The sequence below is a fragment of the Fusarium proliferatum genome (genome assembly GCF_900067095.1).
Source record: "Fusarium proliferatum ET1 genome assembly, contig: FPRO_scaffold001, whole genome shotgun sequence".
Classification (NCBI taxonomy): Eukaryota; Fungi; Ascomycota; class Sordariomycetes; order Hypocreales; family Nectriaceae; genus Fusarium; species Fusarium proliferatum.
The window spans coordinates 3,919,113-3,941,141 of record NW_022194790.1 but is presented as its reverse complement, the minus strand read 5'-3'; the positions used below and the strand labels follow the sequence as shown (position 1 = coordinate 3,941,141).

Sequence of the window (22,029 nt, the reverse complement as noted above, 5' to 3'; positions counted from 1 at the left end):
TTGCCCACTCACTTGCTGTATGATCTGGTTTCAATCTTCCTGCTTTGCTCATGGCCACCCAATTCTCGGATACCTACTGTTTTCCTGCAAGCCCATGGCGACTTGATATATCACGGTCTTGGCGGCTGCAGCGCTTGGATGCACATGCAGTTCCCCAATGCAATTGATGAGTCGGCAATGTTCTGAATATGTCTCTGCTATCTACTCCATATTGACAGTAGCATTCAATGTGTCCTTCCTACTCTGTATCAGCACCCATTAGCGATCCAACCTTGTTATCTACCTATGGGATGTGGCTGGCAACTAATTATACAACAGGAATGAGTCAAGCTGGTTAAGTGAACGACATGGACCAATAGGTCAGCAGAGAATGAACAAGAAGAAGACCCTTGATATGTCCTAGCAATAGTGATAAGCATATTATTAAGGTATGTATGTATTTACATACTTATTTACAGTAGCTTCGAGTTTTGTTACCCCATCTTGTCTGTAACTGGGGGCGGGCGGGACATTCTGTGAAACCTCGGCAGATCAAGCTTTGCTTCAGTAGCCGTTCCAAGGATGGGGCCCAATCCAATTGAACTGGTTGTGTTTGAATTGGCGCCTTTGATTCTGTTAGTGGAGGCCTTCAGCGGAAGGGGCTCACCTACCTAAGCTTTCAGGCCGATTACCTCACCGAAGAAGTTGATGAGGTAACCGAACCACCCAAACGCCAAGCTATCGTCATCCTTCTCGACCTTCCCCTGTTGTAGAGAAGAGCATCAACTTCAAACAACATCACAGCTGTTTCAGTGCCTTGAAACTCACACTCGCGCGCGAACTGCATCAATGTCTCTTGCGCCTCTACGGATGCCGAGAGATCCTCTCTCAACATTAAAACATCAAAACCACCTGCAGGACCCATCAAGGGGATCTGGCTAAGCCCTCTCCGGAATAAGGGACCCCGTCACGATGGGACCCTTCAGCTAAAGAGCCAAGGGCCCCAATCTCAAAGGGGCGCCAGGGTCAGTCTGTATGGATGCTGTGGCGGAGCCTCCAGCAAGCATGTGGGCGAATAGCTTTGATGCATTGGATCTAATCAATCTCTCTCCTCTCCATATTCGAAATCTTTTTTCCTCGCTAGACTCGGAGAGGGGCCCCTGCTTTAAGTCAATCTTTGTTGATGGTTGTTCATTGTAGTATCGGAGTCCCTTTTGGCTAATCTTATCTCTCTTTCGTGAGGCGGGAGCTCGGAAAAACAACGTTATGACTACTAGACTCAGGCACGGCACCTACCTACCTACCTAGTCGCAATTGTTTCTACTCAACGCTTCAAAACCCTGGCAATACTTCAAACCTGACTCGTTACACGTTTTATCTTATTTTTCTTCGCGATATATAATTGCGCCTCCTCTATCCTAACCACCCAATTCTCTCGCCAGTCGCTGCGAAAAAGCGACATCCATTGCGACAATGAGCTCTCCAAACACTCCCTCAAAACATGGTAGCCATGCTCAATTACGGCGCCCTTCTCTCCTCTCAAACGAGGATAGCCACAATCCTCTGGGCACGCGCAGTGGCGCCCTCCAGTCCCTCATCCGCAGTCGCTCTCACCAGAGCATACAGAGCTTGAGCAGTTCTGTTCCTGCGCATCCTCCCTCTTTCTGGGTGGGACCTGATGATGAGGAGACTGGGCTGCTTCGCCACGACCATGATGAGCTTGGCAGGCTGCTCGCTGATGAGCGTCGCCTCACCCAACTGCTCCACGGCCCCCAGAACCGTAGTGCCAAACTCATTGGCAGAAGCAACCCTCGATATCGATGGGAGCAATACTGGAAGCCTGAGGAGGAGCTGGCTGCTATGTCCAAACCACTGTGAGTCCTCAATGGCGCCCACCAACTATGCGCCTTGGCCTCGTGCAGCAGCTAACCAAACCCCTAGGCGCGAGTACTATGAGAGAACAAATGAGTTGATTCAGCAATATCTGTACATCGATGCTCTCCTCGACTCCGCTATTCCCCACGATCTTCTCAACGAGTACCAAGCAGAGCTTGAAGCCTCTGCATTCCGACCACTTGACGTCCCGGATACCATCAACGAGGAGCCCTCCACCACATCCGACTCCCCCCCTCTTACTGGATCGACTCCTGTATCCGCATCTATCACTCCAGGCTCCTATGGCACTGTCAGCGTCAAGGCTAGCAATTCGACTACAAAGCTCCCTGCTACTCGCACACCTCAAGACATCTTCCGTTCCTCCGAGAACTTGCCCCTCCTTCAGCGTCAGGATCAATCCGAAGACGAGGATGAGGAGCAACCTCCGCGACCCGCTAGCCAAGAAGATGACAACGGCCCCAAGCCCTTGTTGCCTTGGTTGGAGGATGCTGAAATCGACAGCGACGACCCCATCGTGACATTGGCCATCTGGGTCAACTTCATCGCCAATGCCATTTTACTCGCTGGAAAGCTTGTTGTCATTGTCTCAGTTCCTTCAATGTCCGTCCTTGCCAGTTTGGTAGATGCTGTGCTTGATTTCCTCAGTACCGTCATCGTATGGATTACTACGCGTCTCATCTCGTCGAGTCATCAAGACCAATATAGCTATCCTGTTGGTCGCCGCAAGTAAGTCTCAGTCGCTGCCGTATAGATTGTGCCATTTCAAGTGAACAAAAGCTAACGCGTAGTAAGACTCGAACCACTTGGCGTCCTCGTCTTTTCCATCATCATGATCACATCTTTCTGCCAAGTTGGACTCGAGTGTATTTCTCGCCTCATGGACCCTGAGCATGCTATCCTTGAGTTGGGTATTCCAGCTATCGCCATCATGGTTTCTACCATCGTCATCAAGGGTGCCTGCTGGATCTGGTGCCGTGTCGTCAAGAACTCAAGTGTCAGAGCACTGTAAGTCGGCAAATTCATCCACATTCGTACTCCGAATCTGACCAAACCACAGGGCTGAGGATGCAAAGACAGATGTGATCTTCAACACTGGTTCCATCCTGTTTCCTATCAGTAAGTAATGATAGTATATCTTGTAAGGCCGAACCCTACTGATATTGGTTCTAGTTGGCTACTATGGGCGAATCTGGTGGCTTGATGCTGTCGGTGGCTTGTTCCTCTCGCTTGTTGTTATCTTCAACTGGAGTCAGACCTCGGCACACCACGTCCGTAACCTTTCAGGCTTCTCCGCCCAGCCTGACGAGCGAAACCTGCTGCTATACTTGACCATGCGCTTCGCCACTGCCATTCGTCAGATTCAAAATTTGCGCGCCTATCACGCTGGTGACAAACTCTTCGTCGAGGTCGATATTGTGCTTTCTGCAGCAACACCTCTCAAGGACAGTCATGATCTTAGCGAGGTGCTGACATACTTCCTCGAATCTGTGCCAATTGTTGACCGAGCATTCGTCCACGTTGATTACACTAGCTACAATGCCCCGACTCACATGCTCAAAGGATCTGCCGCAAAACAGAAATAAGGCCGAGTTGCAACAGTACACCGAGGCCAGGCGGATAAGATTCCCCGCTTATATGGGAGACAAATGACTAGTCGCCAGAGATCTAAAAGGGTATTGCAATTACCCAAAGAGCTCGTGTGTATATAGAAGCGTATTCAAGCGCGAAGCAGTTTTGTGGGGGCATCAAAGTCGTTTTTGCAAAAATCTCAGTCGCTTTGGAAAGCGGAGCGATTGTACTATATATCTGTATTATCAAGAGTATTATCTCTTTGAAGAGCCGGAAAGGAAGACTAGATAAGCGTTATGATAAAATAACGAGAAAAAAAGAAAGAAAAAACATCAAGACTTATTCACTACTGATCCTCCTCTTGTGCCATCCCCTAATAGGGAATGCCGTTAGTCAGAAGCTGGAACTGATCGTAGATACCTGTGCTGTGGCTCGAGTAACTGGTCTTGATGAGATGTTTCATGAAGTTGGCAGCGTCGCGCTCGCTCTTGTCAAGGACAAAACGCTCACGGAAATGCTTTACACTCTCAGGCTTGAAGCAGGGCAGCCCACTATCCATCATGAGCCAGACGATCTGGCTGAGCTTCTCACAATACTGACGACTGGCCAGGAAAGCCTTTACGCAGAGCTCCTCGAAAGCCTTGAAACTCTGGTGCTCCATTGAACCACCCATGACCGCCACCATCTCGGTTGTGAGCTTGAAGGGCGCACGCTCGAACTTGATACCACCTGGGGCGATATCAAAGCAGAAACCGAAATCAATGTGTAGGATGTGGCCCGCGTCGTCAATCATGATGTTGCCATTGTGTCGATCCTTGAATTGCAACAAGTAGGAAATGACTGAGTAGGCAGCCATGGACTTGACGAAGTTGCTGCGGGCTCGCTGGAATCGGAGCGAGTTCTCATTGCCGTATTTGGAGATGAAGTAGTCATACAACCCATTGACAGCCTCACGACCAAGCATATCTCGTGAGATTGAGTTAGGCAGCACGTCGATGACACCACAACCAGGGGCAGTGGCAGTGACTCGATAAGGGAAGACGTAGACATCTAGGCCGACATCATGGAATATGCCTCTGAACGCTGCAATCATCTGCAGCGCCAGGACGTCCTGTCGACAATCATCGCCGACCTTGAAAATGGCCGACTGCCAGACTTCAACAGTCCTCTCTGGTGTTCCATGATCTTCTCCGTCATTCTCCTCCATCATCTCATCCACCTCAGAAACGCCCCCTTTGTTCTTCTGAATACGGAATGTCGCCATATACGGAGCCTTGGCATGACTCTGTAAGGGCTTGCCAGACTTACGATCAATGCCAATAACAACACCATCAGGATTACTAGGAAGATAAACGCCGACCTCAACTTTGATTTTGCGCAGCTCTTCTTCAATCTTTTGCTTCTTCTCCGGCTTCGACTTCTTAATGAAGGGTTTAAGCTTTCCAGAAATGTCAGTGACTTCGTCAAAGAAAGAAAACTCTTTCTCATAAAAGTCACGGTCTTCAGCGGCGAAACCGTCAACCATCTGAGTCATGACTGTGTCGAGAGTTGGTTTGATTTCGTCAGGGATTTGAGCATCATCGTCCTTGTACGAATTGGCCTTCATGTTCCAGATGATCTGGTGAGCGAACAGCTGGGAAAACTGGGCTGTTTCAAGGATATAGCGCTTGACATATCCAAGGCTATCGTAACGGAGAGACTGAACAATTTGGGGAACATAAAAGAATGTTACGTCGACAGAATGGCTTTCCAGCGCACGCATGGCGTACTGGATGATGAAAGGGTGCGACTGGTAGGCGGGTAAGAACATGGTAACGGCTGTTACGGGGTTCACAGGCTCCCAGTATAATAAATACTGCCGAAACGTTAGCATTGCAATGTCAGTCAGGGTACGAAACCTACCTTGAGTTGTTGCGAAGCGACATCGTCGGGAAGAAATCCTCCAAAGATCAGGTGCAGAGCCTCAGGCTCAAAAATGGCCTTTTCAGGCATGGTGAGAAGCAAGAACCTGATATCGCGCTGCAGGCGAGGGAACGGAAACCTCGTGGCGAGTTCGATGGCAATAGCTGGGTCCTGCCACCATGCAGTCCTAATGAGTGGTAAGAGTGCAGCTTCGGTCGGTGCCTTGCCAGCATTTTGGGTCAATGCTTGATTGCTCGCATTGTTGAGTGGGTTTACCCAGACGATCAGGCGCAGTTGTTCATTTCTGAGCAGGAGATCGAGCAGCTGCTCTTTAGACTGCAGAGACTTGACATTGCCGACAGTCTGGGCGCCTATAAAAGAGACCTGTTGGAGGGCCGCCAAGACATCAGAGATAAGACGAATCTCGGTCTTCATCTGCAATAAGTTACTTCCGAATGACCACTTGGGAGCAGACCTGAACCACGACAGGCCAGCCGTAAGAAGTCGCTCCTTGAGCCTCCACTGTGCTGCAGGCTTGAGAGTGGTGCTGGAACGTAGGACGCGCAGACCAAATAAGACGATTTGGAATCGAATCTCTCTGGCCATTGGATGAGTTGCAGATTGCTTCATTGCCTCCAGCGTAAGATCAATCATCCGGAGGAACACCTTCTGGATATCAGGGCTACCGAGCCTGGTAGCGTTATAGTGACTGGCAAAGAATTGGAGCAGTCGAGTATGGGGAGAGAGAATGTCATGCACAATTTGCTTCTTCTTGGCTAGAGCCTCCAGTTCGCTGGGGGCAAATTCTTCCTTCAAAAAGAAGGGGTCAACATGATTCAGGGTTGAGCTGAAGAGGCCGAGCTTTCGCGTAAGAGAGAACTCCCATTGCTGGACGATCTCATTCAGCAGTCTCGACTCCTGTCTTGGGTTTTCGTTGATTACACCAAGCCATAAAGAGACACCCAAGTTGATGGATTGCTTGGTGAATAGGGCGAACGGAATGCTCACAAGGTGATGGGCAACAGCAGCTTCATCCTTGCTCGTGCGGCAAAGAAGTGCTGCTGCCCTACGAAGAATATCCCGGACTTCAGTGATGGACGTACTCTTCTTGCTGAGAATTCTTGCCTCGATATGAGCGAGTGCAGTAGTGGCATTGGCACTCTCCTTCACAGATGACTGCACAAATGACAAGCGACGGTTATGATTCATGAAGCTCATAAGTTCTGTACCACGATCCGGAAGCGTTTCACCATACCGATATTCTTGGCGAGTTGTGTACTGCGCAACAAACGCAGAAGCTGTGTTGACACTCGAGTTGCCAATTTTGTCCATGGACTGGAGACGATTGTCTGTTGATGGAATAATTGATCCCAGCTCAAGAGCAAAAGACCTTCCCAAAGAGACATGGCCGTAAGCGCCTTCGTCACTGAACTCCGAGAGATATGTCTGCAGAATTCCCTTGACATCCAGAGGAGAGAGGTTGATGGCAGAGTTAACCCATACCCTGGCCTTGCGGTTGAGGATATCTACTGTCCACCTTCGAAAATCATAGTCGTCTGAAAGCTGCACAGTCACTCCACCAAGCTCTGACGTAAAAGTAGACCTAGGAGCATAAACATCTGTCTCGGCTTCCAAGCAGCTTGACCACATGAGCGAGAGCAGTTCGATCAGTGCGAAGAGTGACGATCTATAGCAGAGGGCTGAAGGAATTTCTCGGAGGAAGCGATCTGCGCAAACAAACGCGGCTTGCTGGACTCGCTCGATACGATGGCAGCAGCTACAGAAGATAGTAGCGAGCTGCTCAGCAGCGTACTGGGCAGAAAAGGTTGGTTCGGCGCCGCTTTGTGTCTTTTGGATATACTTATCCATGACAGCAGCCGCAACACCCTCCATGGCGCTGCTCAGCTCTCCCTTGGACATGCTCGGTTCCAGGAAATAGGACAGAACCTTGGTGCAATCACCTGAGTCGGCTCGAAGAATTTCCATCAGATAAGCTGCTTGCAAGAAGATCACCTTGCGATAGCTAAGGCTCCTAATCTCATTGGACTTGGAGGGTACAAGATCACTCAAAAGCTTCTTCTGCAGAGACTCTCTATCGTTGCTCATACCACGTCGTAAGACAGTATTAAGCTCGATATCACTTTCGACCTGCTCACCTCGCTGCTCGGCCACAAGAGGTGGGGAGTGGATGGCAATCATACGTAATTCTCGCATATACTGCTTTCCACGGTCTGTGTTGGTGGTAAAGCCGTGAACCACGATGTTGAACCAAGCGTCTCGAAGAAGAGAATATGTCTCGTCATCAGCGATGGGTTCGAAAGCAAAATCATTCGTGGACATAAAGATTGCCAGCGGGTGAAGAAGTTCTGCGATCTCCTTTGCAGCCATTTGTACGTCAGATTCCTTGGTATGTCCAGACGAGTGTACATCGCCAAGTCCGATGATGCTGTCAAGCAAGTGTTCAAAGTAGATACCAAACAGCTGCGAGTCACGTCGTAGATTGGCAGAAATGAAAGTGCGAGCATTTCTCACCTATACAAATCAGTAAGTATCAAAGTATAGAACGTCATATTCACTTACAGCTTCCAATAAGAACAGCTGGTTTTCAACAACCCCAGTATGGCACAGTTTACTAAACAGCTTGAGCAAAGAGCGAAACTCGAGTTGTCCGCCCTCGAGAGCCAGAGCAGCTGCTCCACTGATAATCCGGGCATCCACGCCTGTATTGACCTTTTCGAGCTTCTGCTGAAGCATAGACTGAGCCAGTGCGGTAATTTTCTCATCCTTGAAAGCGGCAGCAATTCCACAGATGGTTTGCACGACATTGCCAGAAACGATCGCAGTCTCCTCCTCGCCATACATCTGTAGTGAAATCGAGCTCCCAATGGACCGACGATTGGTATAAATGGCGTTAAGTCCTGTTTCACTTGCCGTTCCATCAATCTGATCGTTCACAAACGTTTGGTCCGACCCAGGGCTGAGTACGTTACCCAGGGTATACAATGTGCCGATGACAGCATCCTTCGAGAGCATTTTGAGGGCATAAGCCAAGCTATTGGAAGCTATAGTGACAATATCTTTCTGTGGGGCATCCTGAACGATGAACCTGGGTAGGATGCGGCTAACATTAGACGAGAAGGATGGTGAGATCTGACAGATCAGGGCCAAACATCGCAACGTGACCGAGGCAAGAGTAGGATCGGCCATCTGAACAGAGTCATCCAGGGTTTCCTGAAGCCAGTTCATGAGAATCTCGGTATCAGCAGCATCTTCATTGAGCAGAGCGCAATTCAAGTAGGAAATGAGCGCCGCAGCCTTCACAGCGTAGGCGAGACTCTGCTGGTCGGGAGATCCCATGCGGATGAAATCAGCACCACCTTCGATATACTGGATCTCCTCAATGGCCAGGGCAGCATATTCCTCAACCGTCTTGAAATCTGCTTCGAGCGCAGAGGACGCGATATTGCAAAGATCTTCACCCTGGGCAATGTAGATATCTAGCACGTGAGACTCTCGCAGAGAACGAGGGTCTTTTACCATCAGTGAAGTGCTGGAGACAATGAGGTGAGCGAAGCTTCGGTGCAGGAGCATAGCTCCGAGAGGTCGTCCAGACGAGGCATAATGGCGCAGGTATCTTTTCCATTCTTTAACCTCGCGATCCTGGCTATGACAGTTGCGTATGGTGGATAGTGCTGTTTCCACAGCGATAAGGAAGGGCTCAGAAAGCAATTCTCTAATTTTTTTGATCATGGCCAGTCGACCGCCAGCTCTCCAGAAGTCGGCCTGAGCGGCTGCCGCATCCAAAAATCCGAGCAGTGCCACGGCAATTGTCACAGTTCGGATTGCATCCTCCAGGTGGGGATTCTCAGGGTCCCCTGCTTGAGGTGAGATAATGCTCTCGGTAGCTCGTCTACAAGAGTTCACGAAGGCCCAGATCTTATCGGTCACATTCTCCTGAAGCTCATCGTAATTGATGCCAAGTGCCAATAGGGCCCCTGTCACATGAAAGGCTAGAGCCTCGGTCGGGGACGGGTCGATCTTTCGGAAGAATGGCGAAGGAAGAAAAACCTGTATATGTGCTTCAAGAATATACGGGAACAGCTGATATGAGAGTCTCTGGGCACTCTGGCTCGATTTGATTTTCGGTGCTGTCTTGCATAATGCGATCAAGACCTCGAATTCGCGAATAGACTACAATTGTCAATCACGCACTATCAAATCCCTATGCTCCATGAATAACCTACCATGGGCACTCGGCCTAGCGAGCTCTTATTCTGATAACCATTGACATAGTCCTTGCTCTTCGCGCCGGCGTGGCAGGCCCTACATAGTCGGTCGAGATCAGATCGGTCGAAGGAAGTTGTAGAGCTAGACGCAGATAGCGAAGCTATCTTCTGCAGCGCCTTGGACCGAATGTCACCTATCATCTTTGGTGCGTGGGCGATGCGGTCGCTTCAAAACATAGCAATTCGAAACAAAACACCAACAAGAACCAAGTCAGCAAATTTGTTTCCGAAACAAGACCTTCAAAATGACGATGGTTGTTAGGTGAACTTTAGGAGGTGAACCCCTGTCAGTCTTCGCGCTTAGTCATCGTAGCTACCCCAGCTCTGCAGGTTAGGTAGGTAGGTAGGTACCTTAGGTGGGCAAGGCTGCAGGCTTGACGCGTGCGTCTGAACCTCAGCTCCATCGTCAGTGACAACTTAGGCAACGCCAGATCAACATCATCAATCACCAACTCCGAATTCCATCATCTCTGCGCATCGAGAAAGATCACCCAGCTCTTGCTTAGACCTCCGTCACATAGACCGTAATCATGGCTGCCATGTTCAGCCAGAACCCTTTGATGAATGGGCCCAACTATTCATTCTCCGATGCCCCCAAGACCAACAGCGGCGAGTTTCGAGAACATCGATTTAACCCGTGAGACACCTCAACTATGCATCTCCAGGGCTTACAGCTAACTGATACAAGCTACACCGATAATGGTGGCTCGACTCTTGCCATTGCTGGCGCAGACTTTACCATCATGGCTGGTGACACCCGCCACACTAGCGGTTATAGCATCAACTCTCGCATGTCCCCCAAGGTCTTCCGAATCGGCGGCACCACTGCCTCCCAGGAGGATGCTACACTAGTCCTATCTGTCGTCGGCTTCGCTGCTGATGGTGAGGCCCTCCGTGACCACCTCGACACCATCTGCAAGATCTACCGTTACCGCCACGGCAAGCCTATGACTGTCAATGCTTGTGCCAAACGCCTCTCTACCGTTCTCTACTCGAAGCGATTCTTCCCCTACTACTCGCATGCGATGCTCGGCGGTCTGGATGAGGAGGGCAGAGGCGCTGTGTACTCATACGATCCCGTGGGGAGCTATGAGCGAGAGCAGTGCCGAGCAGGCGGTGCTGCGGGCAGTCTGATCATGCCTTTCCTGGACAACCAGGTCAACTTCAAGAACCAGTATATTCCCGGAAGCGGAGAAGGCCATGAGCTGAAGGAGCGGGAGCGACGTCCTCTTACGCGAACAGAGGTCGAGACTGTTGTCAAGGATGCATTCGATGGTGCGGTGGAGCGTCACATTGAGGTTGGTGATAACCTTCAAATGCTCATCATCACAGCAGACGGTATTGAGGAGACCTTTTTGCCCTTGAAGAAGGATTAGGTGGGAGGAAAGGCGAAAGAGGAATGTATAACAGGGGATTACTTAGACGCCACGAAATCAATGAGCCTTCTTTACGGTCAACTGCGGGGCATAATTGTGGTGTGATGAATATGAATATGATACCGAGTCGCTTCAACGACAAAAGAGAATGTCACGATCCGCGAATTGCAAACTAACAGATCGCCTGTGGGGCTCCAGGATGCAAAGGTCTTACTTATCTTGGGATTAGGTTTTATAAATTACTGTCGGCGGCACTGAGCTCTGCAGACCGCACATACCTGCTATGCACGGGGAATGAGGAAGATTTTCCAACACCACTGAAGCCATCGTGTTCGGTCAAATATTCACAGAGATCACGGGCACCTAGATCATGTACTGGCACTATGCGACTGCAGTTCAATTACCTGACTTGGGGTGTTAGCTAAAGGTATGTGAGTTCAGTTTACCTTAGATTTGTTCCAATTGGCCTTTGACTCCAACTGCCCGACATCTAACTTGCTGCGTGGTGGCATGGACAACGAGTTATGGTATGACGGCGATTTGACCTTATAATCAATGTGCGAAGCACTTGTAACGGCATACTCAAATTACACTTTGATCATTGAAAGGTTCAATGGACATACCAATACTCGAGCGTCCTATCAGCATACTTAACCACTGGTTGAGACCGTCCTGAAAGAGATGAACTATTCTCTTCACCGGGCAACGGTGCTTATTTGTGAATGAGTTATCAGCTGTAACACAGCTATTCACCCTCACAACTCTTGGGTGGCATTTTCGTAAGTCTGACATGGCCATGTACTACTTTTCTGCCTTTTGGTTGTACTTTGAGTGTGGACAAGTAACGTTGCTAATCAGTCTAATTAGAGATAGAATGGCATCGGCACACGGCATTCGAGAGACCCATGTCGAGCTGAGCTCTAGTCACTCAACATTGATCATCTCAAGAGACACCTAACATTAGTCCGCGGATAGAATTACATCCGGGAGAGTGCAACACCACTTTCACTTCTAAGAGCGCGTCTAGACTCTTCTGGAGCGCCTCTATCGCACCACAAGCGCGGCAAATGGCAACACCACGTTGGTTCATTAGACTCAAGCGCTTGTTACTTTTCCTGCGCCCGATAGTCATCAAAGCACGGTCCGGTTATTTGCTAGCAAAGATTTCTTTCTGATGATGATCAGAGTCAGATGCTAAATATCGAGCCAATACCGTGGCAGTCTAACACCACCATGCTATTTCTCTAGCCACCGGTGTAGGTATCAGATCACAAGAGAGAACTTATCATTGTTAGCTCATCCAAGTACTCGTCTACTCAGTCTCTATCCCGAAGACGCTTGCAGCCCTGCCCTACCCTGCCCTGCCCACACCGGCCGGTCAGGTCTAATGGCTCTTTCTTAGCCTATCAAGTCCACTACACACTTAAAAGCTCTGATAGGTGAGGCAAAACCTGGTTGCAGTAGTACAGGGTTATTCAAGGCATAGTGACTGGTTGAACGTCGTTGCGGTGATCCGCCCTTTGCCTCAATGGCTATGTGTACAGAGATCCATCAAGATATGCCAGCTAAGCAATGCCCCGATGCAGGGAGGGTGTGGACAGGGTCTATTTTTCCCGTGCTATGCAAGATACTGTATCTCAATATCGTTTGGAGGCGTCAGTGTCTCGCTAACACAACCGATGTAGTGGCGTCTGCTCCATCGCACAATCTGCATGACCCTAAATAAAGGTTGAAGACATGATACACTGCCATTACAGCAGCCGGACACCACACCTCGTTCACACGCCAGGAATATCAAGCCTTGGAGCTTGAGCATCTCTCGAGGTGCTGTACCTATTCTGACAAGTCGCCTTTTCAGCTGGCCAGGGGCTAGCTATCCTTGCTTTGGACTGATATTGGTGCAGCCGGGGAAAAAATGAAATTAAGACATGATAACCCATGTACTAAGAGTATCATGCAGTAGTGATCACACTTCTGTTGGGTGGTGAGCAGGCAAGCAGTTCACCTGGTGTGTGTGTTCAGTGAATTATCCTTTCGAGCCTTTCAATATGCATTGTAGATATCCCGTACAAGCCAATTTCGATTGCCCCTCTTCAATAGAATGAGATTTCTGCATCCGGACCTGTTCAGGCTACTGGGGTCTCTGATGCTATCTTCGAGGTACAGATATTGAAAGGCATGTTTGTTGTGCAAAGCCGGACCAGGTACCCAACGAATTCGAGTTAATAAACAGCTTCTACTCAAAGAATTCTTCCAAGGCTGTCGATATGCACAACTGCTGCCCTAAGTTGGTGGCAAGCTTTTGATTACATCGGAGGAATGACTATCCTTAGACAGGACTTCTAGCAACATCTGTTCCTCGCAAGATGATGGATGCGCGTACTCGTCTGAAGAAACGTCCTGGTCTATTCGCCACCTAAGCATACGTAGCTTCCAATAATCAAGTGTTGTCCTCCATGTCTCATAAGGCCTAGGAATTGTGTTTAGCCATGCATGTCGTTGAATCGAGGCTGGCGGCTGGCGGCTAGCTAACATGAGCGAATGTTGTGTGGCTGACAGCAACTCGCTGCTGAAAGTCTACCAGGACTTGGAACGCAATTCAATCATGGTCTTATTTCCGCACTTGGGCCGGGACTGCTTAGGTTTCTTGGTTCAGTTATGGTCTAGCTTTTCTTCCAAGTTTTGTCAAACTCTTCCATCCTTGGACATGGAACTTGCCGTCATCGGAGAAATCAGAAAGGCGTCTTGTCGATCAGCGAGCAGACATTCCTACATACAATGATGCCCACTGCCCAAGTGTTGAGGAATGATTAGTTGCTATTATTGCAGGGATTTTCCGGCATTTGATGGTCCAGTTGGTGTCGGCAGATGACAATTGTAGCGGTTCGAAAGCGCTACAACAATTGGATCTAATCAAAACGGCACCGAACTCAAATGCTGACGACTTACTCCGTACATCCATACATGCACAACCGTTACCAGTCGGTTGACATTTGCCACCTCTAATCGTCAAAACTGAGGCATGTGATAGGGAGTGGAAGCGCAATACACTCAATTTTCCTCAAGTGTCCATAGGTACTAAGACAGAACTGAAAACGGTGGGAGTTACATAAGGTAGCGGTCCGTTCTCAAGACACTATCTACCTAAGTATCTACCCATGCAGGGTGCAACACATTTGCCACATTGGAGGGAGCTGTCATAGCTTTCTTTCTTCATCAACAGCCTTACACAAGTCTCTTGATAGCCCACGTTCAGTGAAATTGGCGTCGGGGTCCTCGGCTCCTCGAGCCCTCAAATCAAGAGAGGTTCACAGCGGGTTACGCATCGGCACAGAGCTTCAAGAAGGATGATCAATGCTGATAATCGTTTCACAAGCCACAATGGACCCTTGCTGCGGACCTCCCGACACCAGCGAAGACGGCCAATTGCTGTTTTGGTCGCGCCATCGGCGAATACTACCTATAACTGTAAGGCATGTAAACGGAGCACCGTCGTCATGGCGTCACTGACTATTGTGCAACAAGAGGTAAGATAGGCATTGGATGCACCTAAAGCAGTCAAGATCAACGATAAAGGTTCTGGACCCTGGTTGACAGGCGGGTGGCGAATGCGTCAGGCAAGCAGGCAACAGTCGTCGACAGGCGCCGCTCTATCTGGGGGCCCAATAACCTTGATTGCGGGTCATAATTGTACCACAAGTTGGAGGCTTTCCACATTTATTTTTGGTGCAGATTTCTGACACACAATTGCCGTACATCCCTGACCCTTTGTTTAGCTGATCATACACGACATCTCCGCCTTGAGACGAACACGCAAATTCAGTATCAAGTATTCTTGTTAAGAACCAACGGAGCATTTCATCCGCCTACCTTAACTAGGTCCGGGTTTTAATTCGCTACCTAGGTGGCGGCGTCCCAGGAACCCCCATCAAGGGTCCAGCTAGACACACAGCGGTGGTAGGGCGCGCACATGTCGTTAGTCCAAAAAGCCGTCGTACGACCGGCAGCTCGGATCACTGGCCGAAGAGCAATGACCGGCTTCTGGTAGCTGATGGAGTCAGTGTTGATGTTGAACAGTTTACTAGCCTTTTTGGCTTCCATAGTATTGAGGATGTGAGGCGCTCAATGTCGAACTCTGGAATTGACCACGAAGGTTTCTAGCAGGAGAAGTTTACCTATCTACCTATGACTTGTGTTTGATCCAGGATCGTGAAGTGGGATGGTCGATCATTCACTTACGGCTGTCCTGGGGTCCCTAGGCAGGCCCAAGAACAGCCATGAGATTACCCAAGTTGTCAGGACCATGCGAATGTCTCCAATAAGACGCTAGTGTCACGGGAGGCTGGTCGCCCCGGCGCACTAGTTGAGAAAAGTTGGTGGGTGATGGAGAATTAAGAAAACGGGATAGATCGACATCTACGAAAAGGACTGTTGGAACATGACATTTGTTGTTACTTACGCAACTGATTGAAAGCTCAGAAGCGACAAGGATTTCGCCGAGGAACGTCACTTCACTACATACTATATCCACTACCTCCATATTGCTGTCGGGCTGTGACGTCGCGATTTTCAGGTACTGTCTGTTGGTCTTACGAATAGCAAGGGAATCGGTATTTACATATAGCAAAGCTAAGCTATCCGTGTCAGCTATTGATCAAGAGCTACCTGGGGCCCCAAGCAAAGAGTTGTCAGCCGGACGCTCGGATCTGAGGGGAAACCGTGGTTATGGCAAGATATCTACTAAGTCGGCAGAAATCCAAACTCAGACTGGAGTGCAAATTGTAACCTGCTCAGTCATCAAGATCAGCGAATCATTCATTATACAGCATGCGTAAGACTCTGCCATGAAAAGTGCCCACGGCTAGTGGGTTCGTGTCCTCTCTCGTGCAAGCAGAAGCGCATGCCGGCGTGGAGCTTTTTAGGTCCAAGACAGTAGACCGGGCTAGGCCCTTCGGCCCTCAGGAGTGGTTCGAAGCCCCGTCGAGGATGGCCTAACTTCAGTGTTGTGAGATTCGAGGAAAACCAGTCAAAGAGCGCCGGAGCTCGCCCGGATAGAACGCCACATGGAAAGGCAGACTGTTGAGCATCCGCTGGGTTGCATAGTGGGGGAAGCAATGGCTCGTGAAATTCAAAATGCCCCATCCTTAGTGCCCGTTTCCTCACAATCACGTCAAACTTGACAGCCAAGTGAAGCGAATTGAGTTTAGAAAGGATACGTACATGCTGGCAAGGCGACTCGGCGGGTCTGTCGCGCGTGTCGATCAGATCTCAGGGACCTCCACCCTGCCGCCTCGGCTATTCCCTGTATGCAGATCCCTACTCTGTAAGTTCATGAACAGCTGTCTGAGGGAGTGAGTGGCGATAGCTTCGTACGCGTCCCTGAGTCGCTGAGTCGCGAGCGGCTGTTGCTTCTCTTTACGGGGTCCACTGGCGCAGTTGGCTGGCTGTAGAGCTAGAGGCCACTTAGCATTTGATGTTGGGCATGTTTGCAGATATGGTTCGAATGATTTCTGATATCGCGAGACTCTTTGATACATCATGTATATCAGAACTTAACTTTGCAGGGTGAGGTAGATTAGTACTTTAGTGAGATGGAAAAATCGATGTGTTGAACAAAGTTGGCGTGTGCCATTCCCTAACGATTCCCATGGCAGCAGTGACTTGGTAAGCGCCAAAATGCCCTGTAGTCTTAAGCTGCTACGTAGAGTTAAAAATCTGGGGCAGGAACAGGGCAACCTTCAGTGGCGAAACGGTCTCTTCCTATAGCGGGACGGGGAGTTTTACGTTCCCATTCCATCTTGTACGGTTCCTTCAGCGCAAAACTCTGCTTTGCTTACCCAAGCCAACGTACAGTACCTTGCCTACCGCCGACCTAAGGTTACCTACCTATGTCAGAAGTCATCAGGCCCGTTTTATGTTTCATGACGTTTCAAGCCACCAGCATCATTGATAACCTACCCTCCATGCACCAACCATATCCTAGCCCTGTCCGACTTTGGAACGCAATTGTACATCATTCTAATTACGGAATCCAAGTCATTCTGATGACGGTTGGGAACAAGGAGACATCAGACGACATGCAATGCAGCTGGCTACAGACACATGCTTGGGTGCATATACATAAGTTAGTAGGTGCGGTAAGCAAAACCACTATTATCCACGAGACCCTCTAAAAGCATCAAAGACCTTCTGATTTCGGAGATTGTGCTTTCTGGTGGACCCCGCTATCGTCCGTTTTCAGGGACCGTTGCCTCAAGACGCTGGGTTCGCTCGCAGAGCTCGACGTCGAAGAAACCATTCCCCACTGGAACAACAAATTTAGAAGTCCAATGCGAAGTACCGCATATCATATCACGGTTAGGGCATTTCTTGGCGTCGAAATGGTCTTGTCTCCTCTGCCATCGCTTCACCACTACATACGTACTATAACAAGGTTTTCTCTCCACCCTTTACTATTCAAACCCCCCCATCCCTGTCATCCGTGTTGGGTCCTGCTGTGGCTGTTCTTCTTGCACCTTGTTTCCCTGCTGCCGGCGCCGTTGCTCGGCTCGAGCTTCACTCTCCAATCACATTTCTCCGTGAACTCTTGACTTCATTGTCGTTGCGAATCTGTGGCACTCGGTACCTGAATGTTCACCAAGATGGTGGGCGCATGGTCGGTGGCGGTAATGGGTAGCTCAATGTCGCGACCTCAGCCACCACCGTCTCACCGGATGGTTGTCTTCCTGAACATAGGTAGGTAGACGTAGACGTAGACTATACGTGCGACTTTGTTGGAACTCCCCAGACGAACAGGGGGAGCTGCCAATCTGTTCCAAGGTCGTGCTGTGAATAATCTATACCTGTGCCGTTGCCAACATGGGCCTCGCTTAAGTTCAAGTTCAAGTATCACCGATGGATTGCGGCCTTAGTGACTTGAGCATCGTGTGGCTTGACGGCTTGTTGTTGCCGTTGAACTATCGCTCTCTTTTACCTCTTCTTGTCCAAGCTCTCCTCTCCACCACTTCCCTCCACTCACTCCTCCACCTATACGGCCCTAACAAAATCCCATCTAAGAGCTCGACCAACTTGGGATCGCCCATCGTATTTCCCATCTATCTTGCCCATCTGTAGCCCACACCCCCCATGAATCTATCACACTAGCATCCCTTCAACTGGTCTCTTTTTGGCCCTCTGTCCCTCTTAACCCTGCATTTCCTTACACTTCCTTACCTTCCAAGCCTTCCTTGAGCCCTGGCTTCGGAAGCTTGGACTATTAGCCACTCGCTATCTCCGTTGTTAAAGCCTCTTCTGTTTAATCGTTGGCTAAGGTTTCGCCCCTTGCCCCCCAAAGCTTCTCAAGCCTCGAAAGTCTTTAGGAACCGTTTCTCTCCTGAAAGCTCACAGGTTCAGGGGAGCTAACTTTGTCAGTTTGCATTTCTGGTAACCTTGGTTTGTTGCTGAAACTGGCATTGCTTATTGCCAGCTCGCAAAGGACGACCTAGTGCTCCTTCAACGTATGAGCAAATGTTTTCTCGACTCTTCTTGAGTCCCAATATCTTCTTTACCGCTATACTTACTCATCACAGCTGATTCTTAGTTTCGCTGGTCAAGTCCAACTTTGTGGCTGATCGCCGACTTCGAATAGTTGTCACTGCACCTCAACACTACAACACTCTCCCAGTGGTTCCTGGGCTAACCTCATATCCCTGTTACGCCATAAGGAAACACAGCCAAGCCCCATTTTCGATCTCGTTTTATCATCCAGCTCCTTTCCCTTCCGAACTTGGCATTGGGTTAACGGGTGTTCAACGACTTCGCTAGTTTCCCCGTGGGGGCAATAACACGCCTTTCTGAACAATTTCTTATAGGAACTGTATTTACTTCCGCTACCACCTTGTCTCTTGATCTGCAAGCAGATTCCATTCTATACAAAACGACAAATTTGTGTCTCCTTTCATTCTTTTGTTGGTACGAGCTGGGGTCTTCATATATTTCCCCCGCCCACTGAGCGCTATCGTCGGCTCTGACACACAATCGGCCACAAAATTGCTCGATAATTTCCCCTCTCTACCCTTTCTTTAACAGCAGCCAGTCAAATCCACCCGAGAAGCTCTAAGCCGCTGCTTTGCTGCAGGAAAAAAGCCCTGTTGACTTGTGACTTCGGCACGATTAGCAGGCCTCCTCGTGTTCATCTGAACAAACACAGCTGCCAGGCATCAGATTGTTGCTGTCCTTTCCTCACTACAATAGAGAACATATCCAAGGTATTATACTACCCTTCAACAAACTTGTTGCTATAAACTTGCATCTGAGTTGGAGGAGTTGCTAATCTGATCTGAATCAGCACCAGGTTATCTCCCAACTTCTATCAGAGTACCACCAACAGATACATCAAATGGGAGATATAGCTAGCGCCCAAGTCCCTGATGTGGGAGCACTCGACCAAGATACTGCAAAGACTGTCAACATCACCACATCTGGCGATCCTATGCCACGTCAAGACGAGCCTCGAACTACTCAGGGCCATGAGTTCTCTTCTCAAACTCAAGAGCATCCCACCGTTTCTCAGCACGCATTCTCAACACAGTTCGATATGTCTCAACCCTCTTCGGGTCCCCGCCCTGGGCCATATAACATGGCCCCTATGACCAACGCGCTCCCTACGATGAGTTTTCGCCCTGGACAGTATCCTCAAAACGCTCACCAACGCATGAATCCCACGGGGTCTCCACCTATGATGCAGCACATGTCCCAGTTTCCTGGTCATCCACCACTCCCAGTCCCCGGCCAAGGTTACTACTTACAGCCACAGGTCGCACCGTACTATGGAAATCAGATGCAGCACGCACAGGCAGCGAACATGATGTCTCAGAGGCACAACATGGCATACTATCCCAACCAGATGATGATGAGCTCTCAGCAATCTCCCTATTACTACCCTCCTGGGCCCCAGTATCAACCTGCCGCGCATCCAGTCCCGAATGGGGTGTTATCTGGCTACCATGCCGCTGGCGGACGAACAACCAGCGACCCAAGGGCGATGGCACAGACTGCAGGCTCGAGTGGAATACATCCACAGGGGATCAAGCAGGGGCAAGGTAGGACTGGGAAGCAATCTCCCAACAAAACTGAGCTAAAGCACACCTCAGATGGGACAGAGAGGCGAAAGAGTGCTGTCCGGGGCCCTCCCAGAAAGCCGCGACAGAGTGGTAAGCTAATTACCTCGATGACCGTCAGTGTCGGCTAAACTCTTGAATCAGGACACGCAATCTGGATCGGCAACCTTCCTCCGCAAACCGACCTCATGAGCCTCGTTCATCATGTATGCAAAGAAGCTGTAGGATTAGAATCACTGTTTCTCATCTCCAAGAGCAACTGTGCATTTGCCAATTTTAAGGATGGGGAAACCTGTACTGCAGCTCAGCAGAAGCTACACGATTCGAAATTTCAGTCGGTTCGCCTCGTCAGCCGGCTCCGCAAGAGCACAGTGGAGGGTGCAGCCGGTGTAACAGCTCCGACTGGTCCTTCGGTGGCTATAACAGAAGTCAAGACGGAACAGGTTGTAGACAAGTCACCACCTCAGAGCGTGATTCCAAGCCCGGCGTCCGAACCTTCAGGGACCGTCAAGCTTGGAGGTGCCGGCGAAAAGACGCCGCAGAAGGACAAGTTCTTCATTCTCAAGAGTCTAACGGTGGAAGACCTCGAATTGAGTGTCAGCACTGGCATCTGGGCTACCCAATCTCACAATGAAGAAGCATTGAACAACGCCTTCAAGGTACGTTGGTCTTTGCGCAATACCCTTGAGCCATTTGTCAGCTAAACATTTCCAAACAGGACGCTGACAGTGTATACTTGGTCTTCTCGGCCAATAAATCGGGAGAATATTATGGGTATGCTAGGATGATATCGCAGATCAACGAAGACCCTGCGGCAGCCATCGAATTTGCACCCACGGCTCAGGCAACGAGCGACCTTGACCTCCCGAAAGCCATACCGACCGAAGCGAACGAACAAGCTCCCAAGGGGCGTATTATCGACGACTCTGCCAGAGGCACTATCTTCTGGGAGGCGGATCGTGATGATGTTGATGCCTTGTCTGATGCGGAAAGCGAGGCATCAAGCACCAAGAGCAATGCAGGGGACGAGGGTGCTGCCAAGACATGGGGGAAGCCTTTCAAACTGGAGTGGTTATCCACAAGTCGACTACCATTTTACCGCACGAGAGGATTACGCAATCCTTGGAACTCAAACCGTGAAGTAAAAATTGCTCGAGATGGTACGGAACTAGAGCCTTCAGTTGGACGAAGACTTATTGGGCTCTTCAACCGTGCGCAGACCGCAGAGGCAGTCGACGCCGGCGTGCGGGCTTCCATGGCCATGATGCAAGGCTTCGGGCCAACGCGGCCATATGGACAATGAGAGACGGAGGGGATTTGAGACAGGTTCTCGAGGCGATACTCCTGCTGCCCGGGTACTTTAATGCTCTTGAAAGCACACTTGCCGAGAAGATAATTCAAAGATACTGGAATATGGTTTGGGATCTATGCTGGACATAGTTGACAATTCACGACGAGCAAGGGTCATCAACGACGGTTGTAAATGTAAATGTAACTACACGGCAGTTTTACGTCTCATGATTATATCTATTCGAGTTTTCGGCGTATTTTTGGCTTTGGTGGTGATATGGTCCTGAATATAAGGATTTCGAGTTGTATTTAAGAGGTTGCTGCAAAGCTGTCAAGCTAGCTGCAAATCATATCATGGATCTACCATGCTACGTACTTGCGTCAAACTTGATCAACCTCCACTGCCAGACCACCTCGGTAGATCATGGATCTAAGTGGCAACGGAAAACGCGGAATACAAGATTCCGTCGACGCCCGTCAGCGGGTCGCAACTAAGTGAGAGCCCGAATTCCATCGGGCATCATTTACAGTAAGGTTTCGGTGATTGAGGAGACAAATAATGTTGCCGTGGTCAAGCCAAAAAGAAATGTGGCAAGGCTGTGGCTGAAGATGTTTGCTCACGGGGGGGGGGGG

General features: G+C 49.7%; 5 protein-coding genes across 5 annotated transcripts; 3 read left to right on the top strand and 2 right to left on the bottom strand.

Moving 5' to 3' along the window:
• Positions 1-1,452: 1,452 nt before the first annotated feature.
• Positions 1,453-3,458, top strand: FPRO_00791 (uncharacterized protein; the record flags this gene model as incomplete). Its single annotated transcript, XM_031222503.1, has 5 exons — positions 1,453-1,853; positions 1,921-2,601; positions 2,668-2,880; positions 2,933-2,991; positions 3,046-3,458. The coding sequence occupies 5 exons, from the start codon at positions 1,453-1,455 to the stop codon at positions 3,456-3,458; spliced, it is 1,767 nt and encodes a 588-aa protein (XP_031075680.1).
• A 359-nt stretch (positions 3,459-3,817) lies between these two features.
• FPRO_00792 (uncharacterized protein) lies at positions 3,818-9,773 on the bottom strand (the record flags this gene model as incomplete). Its single annotated transcript, XM_031222492.1, has 4 exons — positions 3,818-5,299; positions 5,347-7,878; positions 7,927-9,537; positions 9,591-9,773. The coding sequence occupies 4 exons, from the start codon at positions 9,771-9,773 to the stop codon at positions 3,818-3,820; spliced, it is 5,808 nt and encodes a 1,935-aa protein (XP_031075679.1).
• A 389-nt stretch (positions 9,774-10,162) lies between these two features.
• FPRO_00793 (putative proteasome endopeptidase complex subunit PRE7) lies at positions 10,163-11,008 on the top strand (the record flags this gene model as incomplete). Its single annotated transcript, XM_031222481.1, has 2 exons — positions 10,163-10,269; positions 10,321-11,008. The coding sequence occupies 2 exons, from the start codon at positions 10,163-10,165 to the stop codon at positions 11,006-11,008; spliced, it is 795 nt and encodes a 264-aa protein (XP_031075678.1).
• A 3,900-nt stretch (positions 11,009-14,908) lies between these two features.
• On the bottom strand, positions 14,909-15,548 carry FPRO_00794 (uncharacterized protein; the record flags this gene model as incomplete). The annotated part of the gene is made up of 3 exons (XM_031222470.1): positions 14,909-15,102; positions 15,248-15,263; positions 15,468-15,548. The coding sequence occupies 3 exons, from the start codon at positions 15,546-15,548 to the stop codon at positions 14,909-14,911; spliced, it is 291 nt and encodes a 96-aa protein (XP_031075677.1).
• Positions 15,549-19,385: 3,837 nt separating this feature from the next.
• On the top strand, positions 19,386-21,409 carry FPRO_00795 (uncharacterized protein; the record flags this gene model as incomplete). The annotated part of the gene is made up of 3 exons (XM_031222459.1): positions 19,386-20,199; positions 20,251-20,765; positions 20,825-21,409. The coding sequence occupies 3 exons, from the start codon at positions 19,386-19,388 to the stop codon at positions 21,407-21,409; spliced, it is 1,914 nt and encodes a 637-aa protein (XP_031075676.1).
• Between the last annotated feature and the right edge of the window lie 620 nt (positions 21,410-22,029).